Source organism: Odontesthes bonariensis, chromosome 1 (assembly GCF_027942865.1).
Source record: "Odontesthes bonariensis isolate fOdoBon6 chromosome 1, fOdoBon6.hap1, whole genome shotgun sequence".
In the NCBI taxonomy this organism is placed as follows: Eukaryota; Metazoa; Chordata; class Actinopteri; order Atheriniformes; family Atherinopsidae; genus Odontesthes; species Odontesthes bonariensis.
The window spans coordinates 34,066,126-34,092,424 of NC_134506.1; the positions used below are offsets into that span (position 1 = coordinate 34,066,126).

The 26,299-nt window shown below is 42.1% G+C and overlaps 1 protein-coding gene across 6 annotated transcripts in view; it reads left to right on the forward strand.

The window, feature by feature from the left end:
• LOC142379814 (transcription initiation factor TFIID subunit 4) overlaps positions 1–26,299 on the forward strand; it is an 88,422-nt gene that overhangs the window by 9,538 nt on the left and 52,585 nt on the right. For 3 of the 6 annotated variants that reach the window (XM_075465109.1, XM_075465136.1, XM_075465145.1), the window contains 8 exons: positions 4,392–4,532; positions 5,988–6,140; positions 6,658–6,780; positions 7,258–7,347; positions 8,297–8,506; positions 15,423–15,498; positions 16,545–16,659; positions 23,769–23,938. In XM_075465109.1, the coding sequence (XP_075321224.1) occupies positions 4,392–4,532; positions 5,988–6,140; positions 6,658–6,780; positions 7,258–7,347; positions 8,297–8,506; positions 15,423–15,498; positions 16,545–16,659; positions 23,769–23,938 (1,078 nt within the window). Of the gene's footprint in view, positions 1–4,391; positions 4,533–5,987; positions 6,141–6,657; positions 6,781–7,257; positions 7,348–8,296; positions 8,507–15,422; positions 15,499–16,544; positions 16,660–17,290; positions 17,825–23,768; positions 23,939–26,299 lie in introns of those variants that run through there. The other 3 variants (XM_075465118.1, XM_075465154.1, XM_075465127.1) reach the window with 3 other exon arrangements.

The window sequence follows — 26,299 nt, forward strand, 5'->3', positions numbered from 1 at the left end:
AGTAATGTATATCTTTTACAGACACTTAAGAATTTTTATTCTATTTGCGAAAATGAAAAAAAGGGTAGTTTTGCCTACAAGACAAATTTGGACTTTTTGTTTAAAAAATCACAAACACGTTTTTAAGAATCTGTAGTATCTGTGGGATGGTCTAGTTCTGATTTTACCGGCATAGGTAGTGTGATTTTCTTTTTCATGTCGACTTGGTCTTAAGTAGTTTAGATCCCCAAAAAGCAGTGAAATGCCCCTTTTCTGCCTTTCCACTTAAATACAAAATTGAGAGCCATCTTTATTGTTGCGTTGTAGTACGTAGTGTGATGACAACAGCTCAAGAGAAGCTGCAAGTGTTTTTTTATTTAAGACTGATGAGGGTGGTACGCACCAGAAACAGGAAATGACATCAACCTGTTACAATAGACTCTGCTTCTGTCCAATCACCAGTGGTAACTGTTGTGCCTACCTTTTCCGTAAAAATTAAATGTAATTTGTGGAATGTTGTTGTGGTTTCTCTGTTGTTGTTGTGATTTATTCTTCAGGGCCACCATTTATCCAAACAATTAGATCATTCAAATATTCAAATAAGTAAAATATTTATCTGTTGTTACAATTTCTGTGAATTCATCCTCTACTTATCTACAAATTGATAAACTTACTAGTGATTTGAAAATCAGGTTAAGTTGTCAACTGAAAAAACCCCATCAAAACTCTCAATTCCAACTCAACATATAGTGAAATTCATCTTTTAAAGACTTCAACTCTTTAAATTTCTACTAAAATTGAATTGGTTAAGTTGGTCAGTTGACTAATTGACCAGTCAGTAAAGTTTTCATAAATGTATTTGGGAATAAAGGTAGCTTCCAGCATACTGTTGTGGGAACAATCATATTCCTTGGCTTCACTTGACAAAAGCGCAAATGTGAATCATTCTGCCAGAGAAAATGAAACTCTTTGCCCGGCTGACAATCGTGTGGCTGACTAACAAAATAACAATAACTGCCTAGGACAGAAATCCAATATTCATTCAAGGCCAAGTGCTCTCAAAAGTTTAAAACTGAATTGGCAACACAGTCTTTGTTTATGGCGGCAGTAAAAAGCCCTCCCTGAGATCTTTAGCGTCTCTTCATTATATCACTAACTGCAAAGACAAAAGACTGACAGTAGAGGGCAGCATTTCATAGGTTTTTTTTCCGGCTTGTGTTTCCGCTGCTGTTGTCCCTCTAACATTATGAGCAACATTGCGAATGGTTTGCTGTCTGTTTACTACCTGTTTACTACCTCTGTACTGAGTTGAATTACAAAAGGGAACAGAGTTTGTCTGGACTTGAATAATGTGGCAGAAAAGATGTAAAAACCGTCAGACTGTATGATAAATTTCAGATGTGAAATTGAGTGGTTGTCCTCATTAAAAGAGATTTCTGTCCTCTTATTTACTCATGAAAAGCTGTAAATGTTGGTGAAAGTCGGTCTCCTACAAATCGGGGTCCATCATCTCACAGACAAAGTCCGCATCAGTTACACAACACACTGCTCTCTCCTATCTGCTTGTAGCCAGCCAACCTGTCTCCATCCTGATACGAACCCCACAAAAGAGAGTTGCAGATTGTCATCGTCTCTCACAGTCACTCTGTTGACAAATTAGTGGGCCGCGGCGTTGCCATCTCGGCAGGAAAAGCAGTAGCAGTGAAATGAAAGGGAATGGTGTTTATTCCCAAAGCTCAACCCCTCTGTCGGCCTGTCAGTCTTCCCATGGCCCTGAGGGGAGAAACGGAAGGCATCCTGAGCTTCCTTCCTTCCATACCTGTTAAATCATTCATCATCCAACTGCCTGATTATTTTAAAAAGCTAACAAGGCTTTGGTTCTGGAGTGCGCTTGTGTGCGTCTGAGGGAGAGAGAATGAGCACGAGTGGGGCATAGCTAGCGGTGGGATGCACCCCATGGCTCTTACCACCCCTCCTTGCACCCACCCCCATCCCCTATGCCCTCATCCGCCATACACCCACTTCCCCCCAGCTGTTTGGTTGTGCAAAACTTTTAGTGGAGGGAAAACTTCCTCCTCTTCTTATCCTACTTCTTCCCTCCTGTGCTGCCTTCTTTCTCCTGGCCTTTGCGAGATTGTGTGTCTCGTTTCATTTGTGTGCAAGACAAGTGTAGTTTATCATTTGCGAGAGTGTGAGTGTGTTTATGTCTCTAAATGCTTGTGTGTGTGTTTGTGCTTTGGCCTGTCTGTGAATAGAAGGCTGAGTGCCAGAGGTCAGTGCAGAGGCCCTCCTGGGTTGTCTTGGCCAGTAGACACGATAGCAGGGATGCAGCCAGGAAGTGTTTATGAGCCTCGACGTGTCTGTGTGTGATGAGCTGCTTGGCATCAGACTGGTTTAGTGGCATTTGGCACCCATTCCACCCATCTAATTTGTTTTAATGCATTCAAAATGCTACCCTGAGCTGTGAACACCCACTTTGTGAATCGATTGTAAATACTCTTTTTGTCAATGCAGCTTATTATTTGTGTTCCAGCATTCATCCCGTAGCATTGTACCTTCGTACGTCACTTTGCTTTGATCTTTTCCCACATATTTGCAACCTACTCTGGGTACGAATTTCATCACTGACTCCATACTATCTGTCTAAGTTTTTTGTGTAGTAATGATAACAAATATCTCTGATTCACTATGTCTTTGTCCTTTTTTGCCCCTTTTTCTTTTCTGCACAAGCATTATCAATGAGAAGGCACAACTACAAAATGAAACACAGTATTTGAGGATTCGCTTGTCAGATTACTTTCGGTTCTTTTTAATGTCCAAATAACACCCACGTCCAAATGTACACCCCTTTCCAATATCACTTCAATTTCAAATGGTTAAAAATTATATAATCTGTCAACGTTATGTCCCACTCCAATATTTGTGCTTATTCAAAGTTATATCCCTATCAGAGCATTACTCTGGTTTCTTGCCCCTGCCTAATAAAATGTGGCTTCTTTTTTTTGTCATCCTGTTTTGCACTGGGTGGAACTTTTGCTCAATTTAATGTTCTGGTGGGAAGTCAGAACAGAAATTAGCAAAATTATTTCTTTAAAAGTGCTTTGCCCAGTCTTTTATTAGATCAAGAATTAAAGGTTTGACATTTATTAGTAAGATTTTTTTTGGAGAAGGACTTAAAGTAGGAAAGTCAGGGTTGACGAACGTTGGGTTATTTTAGGATATCTGACTCCTAATGGCGAGTTGTAGTTGCAGCAATAGAGCACGCATTAAACATTAAACATGCATGTAAAGCAGTCAACAAAAGTTTGTGTATGCTTCAACATGCTGCTGTAGGATAAAATAGTGTGATTGATACGTATACATAATGAGACTGGTAAAATAGTTTTCAATAATTCAACCTTTCAAATGATATTCCTCAGGGGTGTACACAGTTCTGCTGTATACAATGCTAAGTCATCCATCAACTTATAACTTTACTTCTGCCTGATCAATTAAAAATCAATTATTGTCATTCATTTTATAGTTAAGAGTAAAAACGATTCTCCTGAATAAAAAGTTAAATCAAGTTGGGGCATAATAATGCTGTGGTATACAGATGTGATATTGATACATATTTTCAGTTAGTAATAGGCTGCATAAGGCAGTTTATAATCTTGATATTGTTAATTTACTTTATTGTTGGTCTCTGTCTGAAATGCTTCCATGTTCATCACATCAGAGTCAGGCTCGTCATCCTACGCACCGGGAATAAACAGGCAATTTTCCAGACGGAATTTCGTCTTTGCAGATGGCTTATTATGCTAATTTCTTTTTTTGTTGCATTAGTCATATCAATTAACATGTTGTATGCAGTTACCATTAAATCAAATGCCAGTCGGGTTAGCTAATTTATCTCAGCAAAATAGAGTTACAGGAAGAACCAACTTAATTTAGATTCTACATACTCTGCATCCACTGCCTGTACATGTTATAATGCTTGAAAATACTCAAACCCAAGTTTTTTTTACAAAGCAACGAAGTAAAGGGAACATGAAAAATGCTCAGAAAAATCTGTTAACAATTTGTATGGCTGGATGCTCCTTCCAAAAAGGATGCACATGCGTACTCAATCCGACCATTTGTTTCGTAGCAAATCCAATTCCTGAATCTTAGACTATTTGTAGGTTAATTTCTGTACAAATGTTGGTATGTGGAGTCATACTGCTGATGTGTCCTGCTATCAGACCCCAGCAGTGATAGTATGACATCATGACCCTCCTTACTTGACCATAAAGGCTTTCCTGAGATTCAGTCCTCATCCCCACCAATATATTCCCACCTTCTTCCTCTTTCCCGCTGTCATGACCTTTCTGTATCTGTCTGCAAAGCACGCCTCTGCTCTTTTCTTATCCCGATGCTCTCTTTCTTTCCAGCAGTCTCCTGTGACCTCTCAGACCACCCGGCAGTGTCCTTTGACCCCGGCCAAGGTGGCGCCATCTCCCTCTCCCACTCCTTCCAGCCCTGCCCTCCAGACCTCTTCTTCCTCCTCCTCCTCTTGTCCTGCACTCCGCCCTGTGAGATAACATTTCTTCACGCATTGTCCATGTTTTTCCTGCTAATCCCTTATAGCAGGTGTCAAAAAACATTGCTATGATCTAGTAGTATTCTAAAGCTTACACAGCAGGTTGTGAACTAGTTTGGAGATCTAATATGCATGCAAGACAGGAACAAAGTATATTTTGTGCCATCAGTTTTTGCTGTGATAGTAGAGAAAAACTGACCTTATTTACCATACTTCCTTGACATAGTATGGTTGATGATGCAAATTGAGAATGACAGCTCTGATAGCTAACATTTATTTGTAACAGCAGTTTAACTCTGTATGTGTGTCACATCTTACCACAACCACATGATGTAGCAGTCACGACCTTTTATCGTCTAGATGGCTCATTATTCCATAACAGCTTGAGACACTGTGTACAATGTCCATAAAAACAAAGTTTTGCAAATCTCATAAACCGAAATTTTATTCACAAGAGAACGTAGAAAATATAAAATGTTGAAAGTGAGACGCTTTGCTATTTCATTCAAGATCTCATCTTGAATCAAATGGGCCCTGCGATGGACTGGCGACCGGTCCAGGGTGTGCATCTCTTTGTTTCACCAGCAGAAAACATTTAGCGCATCACGAAGCGCAAAATACAACGAAGACCCTGTCTTAACTTTTTTTAAGACTGCCTCAAATTAAAGAGGAACTAATATTTCTTATGAAATCGTAAAATGTGTCACGTTCAATCTATCATCTGAGATGTGCCCATCATTGACCTCACAGATGTTTTCGAAGTGGGTTGTGTATTAAAACACCAGATATGGTGAATCCAGACTGAGATTTGAATTTATCTTCCCTTACCCGAAGAACTACAGAAAATTGAGCATGAAATAATGTCCTCTGTACCATAGGTGACAACATCACCTATGTGGATGTGCATGTGGTCTCCATCTTTATGTGCTCTGAGTAATCTGAGATTGATTTATGATTTTGGAAGCTTTCACACCAGAATATACAGAATCGTCTGCTTAGGATGATATCTTGTAAAATGTATTTTATTGCTAAGTGTGAACGGACCCTTAAAGATTCAAAAGGAGTTTTGGAGTGAGAAACTGCTGAGGGCACCCACCTGATGAGCAGAATAGCCGTATAGTCATACATCCCCACAAATATCATGAGTAAAAAAGTCGATGATGTGTAGCAAATTATTTGAATTATTGGTTGCAAATCTTCCTGAGAAGATGAAGCATCCCTGTCAGGCAGGTGACTTGGAATGCTTTAATGGCCTGCTGTGCTTCCCAGCCTCTTGCTTGTCACCTCCTCCCCATCCTCCTCCTTGTCTGTTAAGAGATGTCCACTAAAGTCAGGACACCAGATGTGACAGGAGCGCTGTGGCGCCTGCCTCCTGTTCTCTGTGGCCTTGCTGCGAGCAAAGCGTCATGTCCTGTTTATCTCTCTGTCTCTTCCTTTGCTCTTCCAGAAGGGCCCTGTGGCACCGGCCGTGGCAGTGACGGCTCCGCAGCAGACCCCCGTGGTTATGGCCCCCCAGGCCCCGGCTCAGGCTGCCTCCCAGCCAGTACAGCCTGTGCAGACGGGCATCGCAGCGCCCCCTGGAGCTTCCATCGTGTCCCAGGTCCGTTCTCTCTGCCTCCCCGCCGCCCCTCCCCTGCCATCGCCCACACTCCGCCCTGAAGGGCACAGGCACTGTCACAGCTGCCAGGAGGCTGGCTGTGTCACAAGCTCAGCCCTGGACCCACAGCCTCACCACGTCACACAGCTGGGCATGGACAAAGAGTCTCACACATGCCCACACACGTTCGCACTCATGCGTTCACATTAGTGCGTACCAACCCAAGGACACGCAGAGAGGCATAAACTCACCATGAACTCATGTGTATGTGCAATCAGGAACACACGGATATATATATTGACAGATATAGGCTCACATTCATATTATACACATAGATATACACGAGCACAAAGACATGTGTGTCTCTAAAGAGAAAGGCTAGAGATGGATGATTTGAGCACTTGTTGACACATAAGCAGTTTCACTCATCTCTCTAGGTTGCTAAGACATCTGTCAAAATCTGTAACTTCTTTTTACTTTCATATGAAAATGAGGAATAATTATTCATTGTATTTCACAGGAAATGCAAGAGAATGTGAAGAAGTGTAAGAATTTTCTAGCCACGCTCATCAAACTGGCATCTCACAACTCTCCATCCCCCGAGACTTCCAAGAATGTTAAGGCTCTGGTTCAGGACCTGCTGGTGAGTTTAAAAAACTAAACAAATAACTACTGTTGGCAGAGCTGTCAGGCAAATGATGTATTTACATTTATTGCCATGGTTTTGGCAGATGCATATTCTTAATACGACATTCCTCATGCGTCTGATTGACTTCATTGACACGATAGTGCAGGATGCGTGACCTGGCCTTGTTTTGTATGAAAAATACATATCAAAGAAAGTACGAAACTACCCTGTTTTTGCACTGAATACTTCCTACCTGTAGATGGCAGCAAGAAACTTTTTCCCAAATCTTCTTTCTCTGCTTCTCTGCTTTTTCTGCTTGTACACAGTTACACATAGATGTATCCTGATGTACCAGAATAGGAGTCGAGTGGTTGATGATCTTGTCCAGTGGCAGGATTTCATCATAATGTGTTCAAGTCACCGTGCTATACTTCACATATTTTCTGACCTGTCCTGTAAAGTGAAGTTTAATGTTTATTCTTAAACAAACAGGATGCCAAGATTGAGCCGGAGGAGTTCACCAGCCGGCTGCAGACTGAGCTCAAGTCGTCTCCGCAGCCTTACCTGGTGCCTTTTCTCAAGGTGGGGTTCTTGCTTGTAAACTTGTTTTTGACATTGTGTCAAGGTTACATGAAATGTGAGACTGCTTCTTTCTCTGATAAGAGACAGTAGTCCATTTTGTTGCCGCCCTCATGGATCAATTTCCCCAAACCAATCTTAAATTTTGGTCCTTTCAACTGACTCCCTGACACTGAAGCCTCCACCCGCAGCCCTACATTGTCAGTTTGCTCGGCCCCTGAGCTTTTTTTTCATTTTGACTCCTTGTTACTTGAACCCTCAACTGCACCTTAAATCACTCCTGAACCAGGCTTTTAGAGCTGGCCTTCTCATATGTTTTCCTAAATGGACTCCACTAACGTAGCCCTCTCCCTTGGACCAGAGCCAGCGACGCTCGGCCTGACAGTGGAACGAAACATACACACTTCCCTCTGGCCTGACTTCTGACTGTGTGTGACATTGGCCCCTACAGCTGTCCCTGCCAGTTGCCAGCAGGTTCCTTCAGCCAGCTGTGATGAGCGTCACATCAAGGCGCTCGACCGCCCAAACCCGGCCAGAAACACATGTTGTCATGCAATGTTAGGTTGCTTACTTCAAATATCCGCCTGGAATATACATCATGGAACAAAATTGGCTCCCCAGGACAACTGTGACTGTTACTTATCATAAACAGCTAATTGCAAAGCTAAATGCAATATTCAACATACTCAAAGTTAATCTTGTCTTAACAGTTTTAGAGTAGAAGTAAATGTTTTTTTTTTTACAACAAATAAAACCACATGAATCATTGCGTGACAAATGCATGAACAGGTATGGTCACATGTCTCGCCTTTAGCCATTTTTTAGTGATAACATGCTAAATTAACCAGTGAACACAGCAGTGTTTGTTGTTGCGGCTGTGTATGGTCTTTTGTCATGCATGTCTGTTTCGCTCTGCGACTGTAAACACTCACCTAACTCTGTTCGTCAACAGAAGAGCCTCCCGGCCCTGAGGCTGTCTTTGCTGAGTAGTCAGCAGTCCCTGATCCAGCCCCCACAGCAGGGAGTCAAACCACTACCCAGCGGGACCCCTCCTGCCATTGTGGCTGGGCCAGCTGTCCGCATACGCCACCCTAACAGCGTCAGCACCATTGCAGGTGCCAGTACACTGCCTGCTGGGACGCTCGGACCTGCAGCTGCCATGGTAGGTACAGAGTGGCCAGTTGGACCTGTGCAGACATAGTTATGACAGCGTTTATTTTTATAGCTTCTGTTTTTCAGCTGAAGCCCACAATGACAAATAACATAAAGAAGAATAAGGTTAACCCGTTTATTCACCAACAACCCAGCCAGTGTTTCATATGTAACAAAATAAAGGAACCAGTCCTGTTATATTGCAGTGTCAAGTCTGAGTCTCACCTACATTTACAACTTACAGCAGAGTGAGCACAGCTACATAAAATCACAAGAAAGCAAATAAAATCATAAAAACATGAAAAATAATAATTAATTCATTAAATTAAAAGCGAAGAGTGCAGATAAAATACCGTACTGAACAGTTTTCAGCCTGGATTTAAACATTGTCAGAATTGAGGCCTGTCTCACATCTTCTGGAAGACTGTTCCAGATTTTAGGAGCATAAAAGTGAAACGCAGCCTCACCTTGTTTAGTCCTGACTCTGGGCACCAGCAGGAGACCCCTCCCTGAGGATCTCAGAGCCCGAGTTGGTTCATATGGCTCTAACATGTCAGAGATGTACTTTGGCGCTAAACCATGAAGAGACTTGTACATAAGCAGAGCTGTTTTAAAGTCTATTCTCTGAGCGACAGGAAGCCAGTGCAGAGACCTGAGCACTGGACTAATATGGTCGTATTTCCTGGTTCTCGTCAGGACTCGAGCAGCAGCATTCTGGATGTACTGCAGCTGTCTTACAGCCCGTTTAGAGAGCCCAGTGAGCAGACTGTTACATAAAGATAATCATCCTGATACACCAACTTGTGGGCAACCCTGAACAGTCTGGTCTTTTCATTTTTCAGGATTTGAGCATGCATGACTGTGTTCCTCCATCATTAGAAGTTGCTTTGTGTTTTTACTAGACAGCTTTGTTCAGTGTCTACTCTCCCGTTTAATACTTTCCAGTATTACTGCAAGAAAAACAAGACTAATGATGAATTGCAAAAAAGAAATAAATTTTTTTGTTCATGGTGTCCTTACTATTACAAGTTATGGCAAAATCTGGCATCTCATGTCCTGTTAGTGAGGACATGATTGATAAGAGAGACAGCGCCTTGGTATTCTCAAGAAAATACCACAAATGGGGCCAGATCCTTCCAACATTGTGGATCCCAAGTCTAAAATCATGCAACATTGGAATGTGGATATAAATTATGTAGTGGTGAAGTAACTAATAGGGGTAGAGACTTCCAGCTTGTCGCTTAGATGATGTAGATTCTGTAGAATGCTTCCGTCTAGATCCTTTTCCAGAAAGGTTGACATTTTTTTATAAAATGTAGCAGAAACTTAAATCTGTAATTGGTTCATTTATTTGAGCTCTTATTTCACAGATGATTGTATAAAGTTTATTGACCAACCTCAATGAATTTAGAAAATACAAACATGTTTTGAATTTGGTTCCAGTAACACATTTAATATATTTGGGATAAAAGCATGTTTACCCTTTGTGCTATGCCACTCATCCTTTGGATTACCTTTTTTATTGTTTGGGAACTGAGGGTACTATTTGTTTGAGTTTTGCAATAAGGTCTGGCATTGTCCTGCCGAAACAACCACCTACCTCCTGGGAAATGTCCTGTCTTTATAGTAAAACATGTCTTTCCAAAATTCTAATATTCATCTCTGCATCAGTGGTACCTTCACACACATGCAAGTCATCCAAACCATGGGCACTGATGCAGCCTCTTCCCATTCCATCACACATATTAGATTTTGCACCCTTCACGTATAACAGCCTGAATGATCTGTCTCAGATGTCAGTTTTTTTTCCCCCAAAAGCAGCAGAAACGTTGACTCATCTTATCACAGAACATCGGTCGACTGTCCTTCTGTCCTTCTGCAATGAGACTGTGTCTAGAGAACTGTTTGGCTTTTATCTGTATAGTTTATATACGGCTTCCGTCTTGTGTAATACAGTTTCAGGTTGCTGGATGCAGCGTCAGCCTGTGTTGAACAAAAAATGGTTTTCCAAGGTATTTCCGAGCCCATATAGCTGTATTGATCACGATGGCACAAGGGTTTCTCATGTAGTACCGCCTTAGGGCTCGAAGGTCATGCGCATCCAACAGTGGTTTCTGTCTTTGGCCTTTCCGCACTGAGATTTTCCCCAGACCTCCTGAATCTTTTCACAATGTTCTGCTCTGTAGATGTTAAAAAAGCTGCATTTGTTTTACTTTTGTTTTTCAAATTTATATTGAGAAAAATGGTTTTGAAACTGACTGATAGATCTTTGACCGAGTTTGGCACAAAGCGGTGAGCCGCTGTTCATCTGTGTTTGTAAAGACTAAGGCCACATTTACACATAGCCGGTTATTTAGAGAAACGAATATTTCCCCCCCTCCGTTTTCAATAATAACATCGTGCACACAACATCGTTTTAAAAAAACTTGTCATTTACATCAACCCGCATAAATACGCCGTCAAACGCCATAATAACTATGCCAAACCTATTGGCGGCAGTGTAGGGAAAGGAATAAAGCCATGCAAGCCAATCAAAATCCTCAGAATCGAGGACTTTCCTCATGTGAAGGAGGAGATAACGCGAGCAAATATCACAACAAAACTGAAGGCAATAAGAGGGAAATATAGACAGTCAATGCATACTGGACGCAGGAGCGGCCACGTAAGAGTGGTGCTCCTCTATTTTGAACTGTGCGGGCAGGTTTGGGGTGGCAAATGCAATAAGGCCAGAATCGTTTGCACAAACGTAAAAATTAGTAGAACTTTAACATCAACCATGATAATCCTGATCAGTAGCCAAACAAAGTGTAAACATAAGGCCCTCGCATGACGTTAAGCATTTCTGGCGCATAATGTGACGTTTAAGGACCTAAAATGCCGTTTCTCCCAGTTGACACGGCAACACATAACCGGCGTTATCAGAAATCTCCACTTTGGCCGAAGGTTTTAGAAATAATCGTTTTCTGTGATAAAAACTGAGTTTTGGTGTAAATGAGAGGCCAAACCGCAGGAAAATATCTGCGTCTTCCTATCGTGTAAACGGGGCCTAAGCCTTTAGTGGATGATCCTTTTTACCCAGTCCCAACAAACTCACCTGTAGCCATTTATTCTGCTGATTGTAGAATCTTCCAGAATGCAATTGCTTGCATATTCCTTTTACTTTTCTGCCTTCCTTGGCCTCTCTTCCAACTTATTTTGTGTGTGTTGCTGGTATCAAATTCTAGACTTGTTGATGTTTTCTAAATACTGTGAAGTGGAAAAAATGAATTCTTTTAAACTTGTTTATGCTGTATTAAAGTTTTAATGAAATCACAATTATAGATTTAACGTTTTTGAAAACTTCTGAACTTTTCTGGAATTTGGGGTTTTTATATCCCTTAATAAGTGCAATCTAAATACAGTGATATCCAAAAGTACAAATTTATCTCAAAATTTACAAACTTTACAGCACAGCTTCGGTGGAAGACAATTTTCTTGAGATGGTGTAGAAAAATGCTAAAATACAAATTCTTCACATAATATAGCAACACAACATGAAGTTCAATGTTTTCTATGACTCTTCAAATTAACCACCTCTATTGCTGGTTGTAAAGTGTATTTTAATGTCTAAATAGTTGTTGATTTTAAATTCCAAAACTAATCTTACATGTTCAAAAGAGTCAACAGACTATAATGCTCTAATGTTCTGCTGTCCTGCAAGAGCTTTTTTTCTCCCGATTTAAAAAAAAGTTAGACTATTACATATAATTGTCAATTTAGTAGGCCATCTTCCATCGGGCTGAGGATGACTGGAGCAAATCAGTCATGGACAAACAAGGCTAAGTTCAAGATCTTTGGTTGTAACTGTTGAATTCATGTTAGCCATCAGATAGATCAGAAAATGTTTCCTCAATGTGTAACCTCCATCTTGAATCATGTGGAAGAATCAGTGATGGAATGGAAGTGTTTTGCCGGCTTACTGAAACAGCACGGCTATCATTCCATCTCGCAGTGTCATTCTCTACCTTTGGGAACTCGTTTAACAGGTCCCAACTTTGTCATACAACAAGACAATGACCCCAAGGACACCTCTGGGCTGTGCAAAACTACTTTAAGAGGAAAGAGAGGGATGGCGGGCTATCAGTCATGTCAGCAGCACCTCAGTCACCCAACCTCAACCCTATAAAACCTGTGTGGGATGAGTTAATAGGGGAACCACAGAGCCAACAAATGCTCAGCTGCTCTGAGAATGTTTTAAAACTGTGAGTTGCAGAAGGCTGCGATCAAAGTCAAAGATTGTTATTTTCACAAGTCATTTTGAGGGGTTTGCAATAGAGAACTTTGTGTTGACTTTCACTGATATGTTCACAATTAGTGGGTTTTTCATTTCCTCACAGTGTCGTACTTCAATCTGGCTTACTTAAAGCAAAGCTGTGTTTTTGTAATTTTGGACGGTTGGTTTGTTTGTAGTGTCTGATGAAAAAAACCTTCTGAAATGAAGTGTGGAGGGATTTCTAAACCTCAGACCGCTTTTGCTATATATTTGGCTTCGATTACACATCAAGTCTTTCTAAATAGGTTTTGGCGTTCCAGCTGATGTACATGTTTGTGATGTGACTCCGAAAATCTGACACAGTGTGACGATTACCTGTAGGTTATGAGCATTTTATCAAGTGATAGTGGAGGAACACAGCTGAAATAAGACCAAGCGACCTGCAGGGTTCAGCACTAGAGAGCAACTCACATCTGTACCACATTAGAGGGTAATGTATACTGTCTCTGTGTGTTTGTGCGTATTTTTACACTGAAGCAATCCCACAGAGCACAGACGTCTACGGTTAGGTTAAGTGAGGTCAGACTCAGATTAGCCTGGTCCAAATGGAGGGAGGGGCAAGCTAGAGGGTTTTCTCTTTCTCTTGCTCTGTCACTTTCACTCTTCTTTTCTTCACTCCTCTCGTTTCCCTCTGCTCTCCATTGCTTTGTCTTTCATCTGCTAACCCCCCCCCCCACTCCTCCTCTTTCCAGCAGCTTCTCTCACTGTATCTACCCCTGCGTTGTCCTCTCATCTTCCTAATTTTTTCCCCTTCTCTAACCGTTAACCTTTGTAGTGTGAAGCGAGGTAACTAGGTCAGCCCCAGGTCACTTTTAAAGCAATGTGGCGGCCGCAGTCTATGTCCAGAACATGCATCTGGTCCCTCTCGCTGTCTGTCCAGAGATGGACAGTGTACACACATACACGGACATGCATTCAACACCAACACAAGCCATCACACCAAACATTAGCAAATGCTTGCCACTAGCACATCAACAGTCTAAAACAGACAGATTGTTCAAATAAGTAAAATAAGGAAAACAAAAAGATCAACTCTTACTACAGAAGTGTAGAAGTGACTTTATTTGGGCTTTCTAAGGCTATCACATGTAATATGGCAGGATGTGCAGCTTTGCAGTGTGATAGCATGATGTATCAGGGCTGCATTGACTTTGCAAGATATTTGAAATATTCTACTTTTTTCAACACATCCAGGGCGGAAGATTTGATAAAGGTGTTGATTTTAAACATAAATGTAAGCTAGATTTTTTCTTTTTTCTGAAATGCACCACTAGCTGTACAGAAATTGGACCTTGCACTCCCTTAGGGCTAATACACGAGCTTCATAGACTCGATAAAGCCGTGAATGAATGAGAGATGCAAGTAGGCCAAATCGCCACTAAATGTAGAAGCTTATTTTTCACTGCAATGGCTTGTATAAATACACCAATGCATTACATGTGACATGATGTAGTGTGTAGAGGCAGCAGTGGTATATCCGTCATCTATAACATTATGACCACCAGCCCAATATTGAGTGGATCCTCATGCTGTTAAAATGAGCTCTGACCGGTCAGTAAATGGACAAAGAGCATCAGTGTTCGTGTGTCTGGCACTGGAACGTTAACAATAGATCCTTTGGGCAAATTTCAAAGAAACAGTAACAGGTTTTCCCAGCAGAACACTGCATTATAACAAGATGAGCCGTGTGACCCACTTCACTTGTCAGTGGTTTTAATATTATGGCTGATTGGTGTATATTATGGCTATGTGAATGATATAAAGAAATAAGACTATTGCAGGGTGATAAATTTTTGAAATTTTGTTGGAAACCTGTTTAGTCACATTTTAATACACACAAGTGCTTTACATGTATTGAGCCATGCTTTTTTACCCTTCAATTTAACATTTAACATTTAATGCAATCTATTTTTTTTATACCACCACGGTAATTGCAGTTGAGAAGTGGGAAAGCACATTTTAAAACTAATATAAGTTGCTCAGTTTTAGGCTTGCCTTTCTTCCCACAATTTTCAAACTTCCTACCTGAGTATTTTTCCCCCTCCGTTAACTGTGTCGCCAGCTGGCCAGAGGTGTTGCCTAGCTCTGCCTGTTATGAATGTATCCCCCCCCCACACACACACACAGACACACACACACACACACACCCACACACACGCACACGCACGCACGCACGCACGCACGCACGCACGCACTCTTGTAAACCCCTCCAGTGGATCTCTGGGAGAAATGGCCTCTGTCTTATTTTCAGTAGCTTGAACAGTAATATAGCATGTGTCAGGGAATGGAAAACAAGGCTAAAAAATATGCAGCAAGAAGCAAACTGGTAGGAATGGATGGCTGAGCCCCAGGCTCGGCCTGTAGCTGCTACCAAGGAAGGAAGTGACTCTAATAGCCCAGCATAGTCCCCCGCCTCTCACTTCTTTTTCTCCCTATTCTTCTGCCACGACTTTTTCTACTTATAAAATACTCTTACACAGGGGTTTTGACTTTATATTGCCCTTGTTTCACCTGCAAATACAAAAAAAAACACAGGTCACATTCAGTGACAAACACACCTGTCCCACCTGTGCTTTTATTTGTTCTTTTTTCCCTCCCTCCACATTCTCCTTAGGGTGTCAAGACGGGAGGAGCTGTCTGTGGCCAAGTCCGGATGCCCATGGTGATCACACAGTCCATCAGAGCACAGGGTAAGACACCAGAAGGGCTCCTCCAGCCATATTAGAAATAATCCAAGCATTTCAAGCAAGTCTCACTCAGAAAAAAAGATTTGTGAAGGACTGTGGTGAAAATTCTGCATAAGATGACAGGTGGCCTGCAATTTTCACGTCTTCCAGTGGGGCTGTATGATAGACAAAACACAACAACGGGCCCCTTTTTGTTCTAGAAAAAGCACCCCAGCAAGACAGGTTAGACATCAGATAGCCATTAGTGAAACTGTAAATGTTCTGTCAGTGGGCTGTAAGATGTGTAAACAAGCAGGAGGCATAGAGAGAACAGGTGTTTTTTTTCCTGTCTGGTTATAGAGCCTTCTCAAACATTTGCACTGCTGCTTACTCACACTGATTCACAAACACTCTTCCCACAGAAGCCCACAAATATCGCCCCAACACCAACCGGGTGTAACGCTCCCCTAAGAGAGCCGTGTGCTCTCAAGTGGTGTGTGCAATGTGTGTATGTGTTTTTACCTGTTTTTGCTTCAGTGTGTGTGTGCGTGTGTGTCTGTCTATGTATGTTCGGAGGTGCATAATAATTTGATCTGCCCCCTTCCCCAAGACTGCCTGCAGTGAAAGATCTGTAGGTTGTTTTATGCCCATAAATTGGAATGCGGGGATAGTTCTAAAAATACTTTTCTGTGCCTCTTGGCTAGGAACATGCCTGTTAAAATCAAGTTTAAATTCACTCTGGCAGTCCTTGTGCCTCTCTGAAAAACGTGTCTCGGAGCAGGATGCGGTTTAGGAGTGTAAGGAGAGCCCGTGAAGCGCAGTGATATTGACAGAGCAACGCTCTCCGCAACCAACCTGGGGAGAGCGACGGTACTACCCCCATTCCCCAAAACACACACCCTCCCTCACCCATCTATCTACTCCTGTGAGAGTGACAGAGACAGCTGAAGGTAGTCGTTAGACAGGAGGATATTTGATGCAGATAGAAAGGGACACTTCAATGATAACATTACTTTTTTCCTTTTTGTTTAGTGGTTTCTTCTATGTTTTTTGTTCCCTTTTCTTAACAGGCACGATGGGAAAGGGAGCCTTCATCCAAGCAGGGAAATGTTCCATGGTCCTGCCTGTTCAGATCTCTGGGAATCAGAAAAACAAGCTCAACGACCCCGGAGGAGGCTCTTTCAGGTACATCTCCTCTCGCCAGGAGACAAACTGTGGAGCACATGTTGTTTGTATCTGCCATCACACGGGGGCAGCATTTCACTGAGTAGCTTTTCCATGACTACCGGCTACACTCACAGCTAACGCTATGAGTGTTGATCCGAGTTGCCTGCCTGGCCACCTGGCTGCCTGCCTGCCTTTCTGCCCGGCTGGTTGATCGGCAGCCCTTTCTCTCTGCGCCCACCACATAGCAACACACTGCCAACCAATAGATCACCCTCACGCTCGCCCTCGTTGTGTCAGTGTCACAACTCACTGGCACGATTGCAAATGAGCTAAATCTTAATTTAGAAAAAAGATAATTGTGTCCAGATGGTTGGAATTTCTGGATGCGGTTCTGAAAATACCTTTTGGTTCAGTCAAACATGGAGTATTTAGCCTGCAGCTTTGCTCTTTCTCTGGTCTTGTCTCTGCCTCAGCCGGGCCTTTGTCTCAGAACATAAAAGGTTCATCGCCCACATGCTGGCCTTTGTGGTCTGTGTTTTGTGTGAGCTTTGTTCCTCTTTGTGTTTGAGCAGCATTTACATTGTAGTGTGTACGTATATGTTTTCATAGATTCCCCTGTTTCCATGTTTATGTCCCTGCTTGTGTGCAGATATCCAAGAATATTCATTGGTGTGCGTGTATACATATATGGACAGGAACAGGAGGTTTAGGATGACCACTGTGTGACTGGGCCAGCGCAAGAAGAGTCTGGGTCACATGGGCCAACGGGTTCATGGTAATGGCCCGCGTCTCCTGAGGGGAAAGGCAGCGCCTGGGGCTCTGATTGATAAACCAATAAATCTTTAGCTGCGTTGGTAATTAAGCTGTCAGGCTCGCTTGTTACTGACGACCTTTTCCCCCCTGCGGTGATCACAGTGGCCCGCGACATGAATGCGCTGGTTTCAACAGACTCCAAATAACACGCAGCAACACTGGCATCATGTAGCATATTTCTTTTTCATACAGTTCTGGTGAAATTTGGCCTGCTCTGAATTTGTGTGATTTTATGAGTTACACAGTACACATTCCAGATCATTCTTGTTTCCATCTGTTTATTTGTCTCTACATGAATGGAATGAACTTGCATCCATCCATCATATTTTAACTTGAAGTCACATTTGAGTGCTGAGTCTTATTACCATTTTCACAACATTAATCTGTGTTTGTGTGAGAGAGTGTGTGCATGTTTGTTTGTGTATGTGTGAGTGTTAAGGCTGTGCAATTAATAAAATTGTATTTTCAATTACAATTTCTGCTTCCAATGATTATTGAAACAATATAATAGAGATAAAAGAATCATTGCGCTGCAGTCCAATGATGCTCTCATTTTGTCCTGGGTTATAAATGCAGTGTACCTGTGTGCCTTTGGCTTCCCCCTAAAAGCCCAGACGTGATCCCTTCAAGGTTTTTTCAACGCAAGGTAAATTTATGGAAAGAGAGCCTTAGGTTTGTTTTCAAAAAGTGTAAAAACACATATATACAGTTTTAAAAAGATGAGTAAGGGCACAATATTTCCAACGCCAGAGAGAAACAGCGCTGAATAATTTTCACCTCCATATTGACCAAGGTAATCATGATTACCACTGTTACGATAACCAAACAACTCCTAGAATGTGTACTCAAGTCAAAATGGTCTCTTGGTAAAAACTGGTGTAGGTGTAGCACAAAAACAATTTTGAGTACTTTCGCTGGTGTCTGTCTGCAGATTTGTCAACAACATAGTGTTAAGAAACTATGTATATAGGCATGTAATAGAGATTGAAGGGTGGCTCAGGAGTACCTGAGGGTGCTGGAATTTGTGGGGCCTGGGGGCCACTGACCTCCCACCTTTCTCCCCCGTTCCACATTCTGTAGAACGTGATTGTACAGTAACATGATGGTGCGTTGGTTAGCATTGTCACCTCATATGGTACTTTGCATCTTTTCAGACTATTTGCATTTGATTGTGTTTTGTTATTAATGTGGAAGCATTTTTCTGTTTTTCTACCATCTTTATTCTCAGTTTCTCTTCTTGTTCAGGTTTCAGTTGGATGTTGTTTGATTACTGCTGTTCTGTTGTTCCAACACTATTTATTGTTCATTATTTGTTACTTCACCTGAGGACAGAAACAAGATGATTAATCTGAAGTCTTACTGTCTTCATACTACTGTATATCAGAAACGTGTAACCTGCAAATGATGTGCATAAAGGAGGCTGATGTTTCTGGAACATTGAAGTTGTATTACAACTTGTTAAATGGTCCTTTTGAGTTTCAACAGTATCTTAAACAATCTGTATTCAAGCAGTCACCGCATGTAGTCTGCTCAATCGAGTCATGCCAGATTTATTCACATAAGTGTTACTGATATAATTTGACCAATCGTTGATAAAAATCACGAAAAAAACGGACAAAAGGGTAATACACAAGAGGTGTCATAGTCATCAGTAAAATTGCAGTTAAGTCAGTATAAGTTTAACCTAGCTGTAACTACTCATGTAGCAACAAATAGGGGAAAAAAGCCTACATGTTGGCTGTAAAGAAAACCTGCTCCTTTAGTCACAACCACCATCCTCTCCTCCATCCGGCCTGAACCGTGTTCAGCTGCAGTTGTGTACTGATGTGTGTATGGCTGTCACTCTGAACCACTGGTCCCAGCGGGCCAGCTGTAGCGCAAACACACACATACTCACTGCAGGGCTTGTGGGGTTTCCAATGTAGCTACAGCCTTTTGTGTAAGTGCTTGTGTCAGTGTCTGTGTGTCTGGTTTGTGTGTGTGGTTTACAGTGCAGAGTAAAAGCAGCTGTCTCTGTGCCCCCTCCTCCCCTCTTCATCTCTCTGTAAACACTCAACATCCGCTGTAATCACTGGCGATCCAGCCGAGGCCCTCAGCCTTCTGCCAGCCACCGAGCTCAGGCTCGTCCCTGCAAATCCAACCCTGTCCTGCACGGTGGTCACCAATTTGTGCGCATTAGAAAACCAATACTGGCATAGGTGCACAGGAGAACACACACAGGTACTTGTAATACATACAAAAGCTTTGGTTTGGTGGTCATTTTTGCCAGAGAAGCAGCAAAACTCCACCAGCTTTTTTTCTATCATTATGTCTTTGTGGCTGCATCTTGTGTTGCTCTGTAAATGTTACGTGTCTGTTTTGCTAACAAGGGCTTTACAAATAAATATGACTCAATTAGAACTTAAAAGCCGCCTTCCAAAAAATTTTGACTTGGAAAAATTTTGTGACTTGGAAACAGGACAGCCGCAAAATTAAATTATTTCCAGATTGGATGCCATGCCACAATAAAGAGGCTGAAGAATAATCAATTAAGGAAATGGTAGCAGTCCAAAGAGTTTTGTTGAATGGTCTGGAATACTGATAGACTTTAATCATTCAACTCATCAAAAAGTATTTTTTTATATGCCCTCATCAGAGCATTTTATATATTAGACCATTTCCTAGTCATGTATCACTTGTAGAAACTGAGTGTAGGTGGTTCACTGAACAGTCACATATTAAAAATCTTGCTGTATTTGGCCTATCACTGGGTCTTTTGGCTTTTCCCAAGCCACCGCTTCAATGAGAACACCTTGAGTCATGAACTCATATCCAATCAATTGCCCAGTGAACCTCAGGCTGCGTTGAGGAGAATATTTCTCCAATGGTTCATGTCTCCCAGCATGGGTGCAACAATATGCACTGCTTATGTGTTAGTCACAAGGATCTATCAGGGCCCCCTGCCAGGGCAGAGAGACCTTTATCCAAAGGGGTAAGGAGGGGGTTGGTGGCAGGTACCGTTAAATATAGGGACATGGCAGATCTGGATGCACCCCATACACTCACACACAGATACACACACCGACACACGATGTCTAAATGGCAAGTGTAGTCCTCCCATCACCTATGGCATTCCCTCACTGACACACAAGCTTGATATGGAAACGACATGCATATGTATTCATGTGGCCACCGGCTTTATGTCCTCGAGCAAACCCAAACCAATAACTGAGAGGCTGCTCTTTAGCTTTTGTGGAAGCTAATTACAATTCTGCTTTATTAGTGCAGAGGTGTAGTCTGGGAATATTTTGCATTTAATTTTTCATTCCCTCTTTTTAATGTCAGACCTGTCTGTGGCATTCTCATTTGATTTGAGCCAAGATGATGCCAAATAGCCCTGAAACCAGACCATCAGAGACAAAGAGAATCCTACTGTTATTGGATATGGGCTGATGATTCATGCCGTGTAGTTTTTTTTTGGGGGGGTTGTTGCTTAAGAGGAAAAGTGGTCGTTTGCCAATTGAAATGTCGGTGGTTCGATCCCCAGCCTCCTCGGACCAGATGTTGGCGTGCTCTTTGGCAAGACACTGAACCCCACGATGCGTCCAACAGTATGTATGATAGAGAAAAACCATTGCGTAGCCTGTAATGCTGCATTGACTAAGAAATGCTGTGTGAGTGTGCATGTGTGTGTGAATGGGTGAATATGGCTTGTGGTGTAAAAGTACTTCAAATGATCAAATAAACTAGAAAAGTGCTTTATGAATAAAGTCCATTTACCTGCTGCCAAAACCCAATAGATTAAGTTGATTATTTTTTCTGTATTACTTTTGCTTGCTATAAATCATAGCAGATCAAAATGAAGCAACATGTTTCGTTTCATCTCAGTGATTGAGTTCAGCTGTAGCTCTACTGGCGCGCTGTATGACCGCCTCTCTAGCTTAATGTAAGCCAACCATAATTATTGAGAACATCATGCCAATACAGTGCACTGATTTGACCAACCTTTTTATAACTGAGATGACTAGAAACCCTTCAACAAAATCCTGATGGATTTGGAGGTGGAGGGGGTACTTGAAAGCTGATTTGACATAAGTATATACCTGAAGACAAGTATCTGTTAAATTATTGTTTAGAAGGACCACCGGCACACTGATCAGAAAGAGCCAATGTTGCCAATTAGATCATAATGAGTGGTGGGAAGAATTTATTGACTTGGTGTTTCATCCGCTGATGTTTTTTGATTGGGAGTCAATTGGATCAAGGGCCTTACAGAGCTATTCCACTTAAAAGTCCTTCAGAGAGAATGTAACATGTGCTGCACTTCCCACTAGGTTTAACTCACCAATCAGCAAAGTACAGAGCAGAATAGGCTCAAAACTTTGAGCTTGATCTTTTCAATGTTGGCAGGCAGGGAGCTCTTGGTTTGAATTTATTCTTTATGTTGCACACTAAGGAAGATGCCTCTGTTTCATAACAAAATAAATACTAGCACTAGCATTAGCCCTGGCAATGAGAACAAGACTGTGCCTGAATGTGCCAGTCTGTGTTGCGATGCACCGTAGATCGTGGCTGTATGGTGACATGAAAGATCATCAAAAAATTTGTGTCAGACAGTTTCAGGTTCGGGAAGTGGCCATATTTCTAACAAAGTTACACAGGTGTCATTCAATGGATTGGCAGATACTTGTGTCATATTTTTTCTGCCATGCAGATTATTATGTTGTTGTTGTTGTTGAAGCAGCAGCCTTTTTTCTTTTATTTACCTGAGTGTGGCCTACAGCATGTTTGTTTTGAACGCAGGTCAAGTTATCTGTGAGGACACGAAGAAAAATGCAGAGCCTGAGGTGCAGCACAGAGCACAATCCTATGTGCCGTATGTATCAGTGCTTGCCCTGTAACTTAGATTATCTCTGTGAAGGCTCAATTAGAGTGCTGGGGGAGAGGAGGAAGAGAACAGAGAAGGTAGAGGTGTATGAGGTTCAGGGAGCTACTCTAATTGTCTTTGTCAACCTCCCGCCGTGTTGTCAAGTTTCATATCGGCTCTCTGTGGCCGCACCAACGAGCAGTAGGGCCTCGGCGGGGTGGAGTTGGCTGACGGTGTGTGCCAACACTCCAAGACGCCTGAAAGAGCTCGTGGCCCTGTGCTGCACACATGCATACACAAAGGCACAGCAACACACACACACAAAGACACACACACATACACAAGCTCCGTTGCAACAAACAGCAGTGGCATGAACATAAATGACTGTGGAGGTGAGCCAGCGAGTGGCAGGAGGCCACTCCGTGTGTGTTCTGTGGTTCTTTGTTCTGTGGTTCTCTCCGTCAAAGTCACTCAGAAAATCTGCTGCTCGCTTTGGGCGAGTCCTGTAAGCACAACATGCCACTGCATTGCTAATTCAGGCCAGAATCCCAATCCCAGCTTGCCAAGTGTCATGATAGTGGGGGAATTTTTTTCGTAGTGTCAACGCACAAAGAAACTTGAAGCCTTTTCAGGTTGTGGGAACATCTCCGACTGTCAAATACAACCACCCAAACACTGCATTCTGTAGCCTCTCATGTGTCTGCTAAAATGTAATAACATGTAGATATTGTGAAATCGACATTATTCCTGTGAGAAATGATCATTACATCAAGAAAATCTATCAGTGGGTGCAGAGCACTGTGTAAATAGAGTTAGTTGAGTTTTGTGTACTGCCAATCCTCAGGAGCATCCTTAACAAGCAAAGCTCCCCCAAACGCTCTTCATCTCCCTGCTTCTCTGAGTGGTGACACTAATAGACCCTGGAATGGGAAGGCTTTGCTGTTATGACCAATATGTATCACTCTGTAAAAGAAACAAACAAAGAGAAAACTAATGCATAATTTTATCGTGACATATATTCATCAGAAAAACAGGATCTCCAAGATATTCATTCAAGTAATACATGTTGGAATTGTTCGGATATGAATACGAACATGGAGTGAGAAACTGAAGGTTTTTCACACCTTAATATGGCACCAAAGAACTAAAGTCACCCAGTCACGCTTTTTTACCCCAGCTCCTGAGTAGCAGTTGTACTTTGGTGCATGCGAGTCCAAAGCGGTTGTAATTGCACGTTTGCTATTTAATTTTTTAGCTAAAAAGCCTCTGACAAAGAGAGGCTCAAGACATCCTCCATAGACTCCATAGAGAGAACACTTTGTTTTCAAATCTGTCATCAATATGAAATAGAGGACAAATGTATGGTAATGCAATGGATATTTTTGTTTTGTGAAGTTTTGAAAAAAAAAATTTAAAATCAAATCTCTGTCATTCTCTGACCTTTAATCTGCCATCTCACTTGTTTCAGAGATGACGACGACATCAATGACGTGGCCTCCATGGCTGGGGTGAATCTGAATGAGGAGAGCGCAAGAATACTCGCCACCAACTCTGAGCTAGTGGGAACGCAGATCCGCTCGTGTAAGGACGAGGCCTTTCTCCATCCGGGGCTGCTACATCGGCGAATTCTGGAAACTGGTGAGACTTGTTTACCTAACCCACCGTGCAGCGCATTGATGTCTCAACTCATAAACTATTAACTCGCATGTAGTCTGTAAATTTTGGCCTCACTAAACTTCTGTTGTTGCTAATACAGCTGAAGAAATCTTGGATTGAAATGAGATCTCTCTCTCGGATCTCTCTGAGAAAAAAACCCAAAGCTGCAGCAGTGATGAAATCAATATGCCGTCATTTGTGTTTGGAGGATGTTTTTTTCATTTTTTATTGTGTCAATTCTGATTCGGTCTGCCTCGGTGACTCAGACTGAACATTGTCTTGTTTGGCCTGGTTTAAATTTGATACACTTAACAATTCTTTCACCTCCTTTAATCAATTCTTCAGTGGCTGTCTGAACTTGCTGGACCCCAGGCACACACATAAATACTTTATGGGTTTGTCTTTTGAAGGCTGGCTGTCAGATTGTCCTCTGGACTAAAGGAACAGAGTTTTAAAGAAATCAAACTGGGCAGTGAAGTCTCGGTTCTCTCTCTTTTTTGTGGATCTCGACGCTCTGACGGCACACAGTTTTGAATGTGCTAATTGATGCAGGTGGAAAGGTCTTTCTTTGTTTGCACTGGCGCATGACACTGATAGTGTTTTCATTACATCACTTTGCTACCAGCAGTCAGTTTAAATATTCTCAAGGCTCGTGCTGCACAGTCAAATCTGTGAAAAGGTATAATGAGCATTATTACTCAAAATAAAACCATGGCCAGCATCTTGCTCCTTTGCTACAGATCAAAAAACACAGAGTGTAATTCCATGAGACGGGGAGCCGAGCACCCTCATCTTGTTTCATCTCAATTAAAGTATCTTTAGTGTAGCGTGGGTGCCTGCAGGTCATGTTTCGTTACGTGGACTCTTGGCATGGTTGTTACTCCGTCACCTTGGGGTAGAGGGGTTGTTTAAAAATATAAATCTTTCCTAAGGGGGGCACACAGCATGACACAGGGCAGGAGGCTAGGGTGCCCCCTGCTGGGGAAGTGGCACTTAGGCAGCTTTGTTGTGTCAGTGATTGGCCTCTCCGCGCTCGTAGCTGACAGCAGTCCGAGGGAGGCTCCCCTGGCCTGCCAGCTCCACTCAATCAGAGAAACTCGGCTGCTCCTCTCTACTGTACAAGCACCAACTTAGTCTTCGCTCTGGTTTACTGTTTTGCATCCTGCTAAAACTTCACTTTGACTTCTCCTCTGCTGTGATTGCTCCCACTAAAACACGGGGTCAAGTGTCTTTCTTTTATTTCTTTTCTTAATATTTACTTTACATATTTATTTTTTTAGCGTAGATGTCCCGGTTCCCCCATTTCATTTATTTCTTTCCAGAAGAGATATTGGCTGCATCTTTCTATTCCCTTCTTTATTATTTCTCTGTGTCTTGTTTCTTCCCTCATCTTATTTATCCCCTGCAAACAAACACTTGTGTCCTCCTTCTCTACCAAACCTCTCTCTTCATAACTCTCCAAGCTTGTCCTTGAGGTTGGGGGGAATTGCAAAGCTGCAAAGCAGTTTTCCACTGCCACCATCTCAGGAGCCCCAACACAGGCACAGCTGGAGTTCCCTAGGAAGGCTCCTCAAAGTAATGATAGTTCTCTCGTACCTTGAAGGCCCATACGCACACTTGTGCACACATAGAGGTGCCTGACAGTTCATAGATCCCTTTTTAATTTTCTCAAAATATGACTTTAAACAGTTTAAGAGTTTCACCCAAGTCCTACAACTTGATAAAAGAGAGGCCAATTTATAAAATGAGAAAAAAGGTTTGTTCTTTTTTTCTTTCTTTGAGGAAAATGATCCAGGAATACATTTCTGTGATGGTGGATCTAAGTATATTTCCTGGATTAGCAGTTGATTTTTAGGTCAAAATAGAGCCAGGGTTTTTGCAATCAAAATGACGATCAGCATGGGGTTGATGTCCTGTTTTACTTAAAGTCTGGGCTTTACAACATATATAACACAGTGTACAACGCTCTATAACATAGTGGAAGTGTATCATGGTGAGAAGAGAGGAGATTATGAAGCACTTTAGTAAGATAGCTGTTGTTGCTCATCTGGCTGGAATTGTTACAAAACCATCCCTGAAGAACTTCAGGTGTTCAATAAGTCAGTCCGTAGTCAGACAGATTATGTATAAATGGTGAAAAATTGACAGCATTGCTACCCTCCTTAGGAGTTGTTGACCAACAAAGATCACTTCAAGAGTAAAGTTCTGTAATCATCTGAAGGACACAAACAGACTTTGGGTAACTTCTAAGCAATGAGACTGTCTCGCATTTGCAAATGTGAATGTTCTTCATTAGGAGAACACTAAAGAACAATGTGTGTGGCATGGCTCCAATGAGAAAGC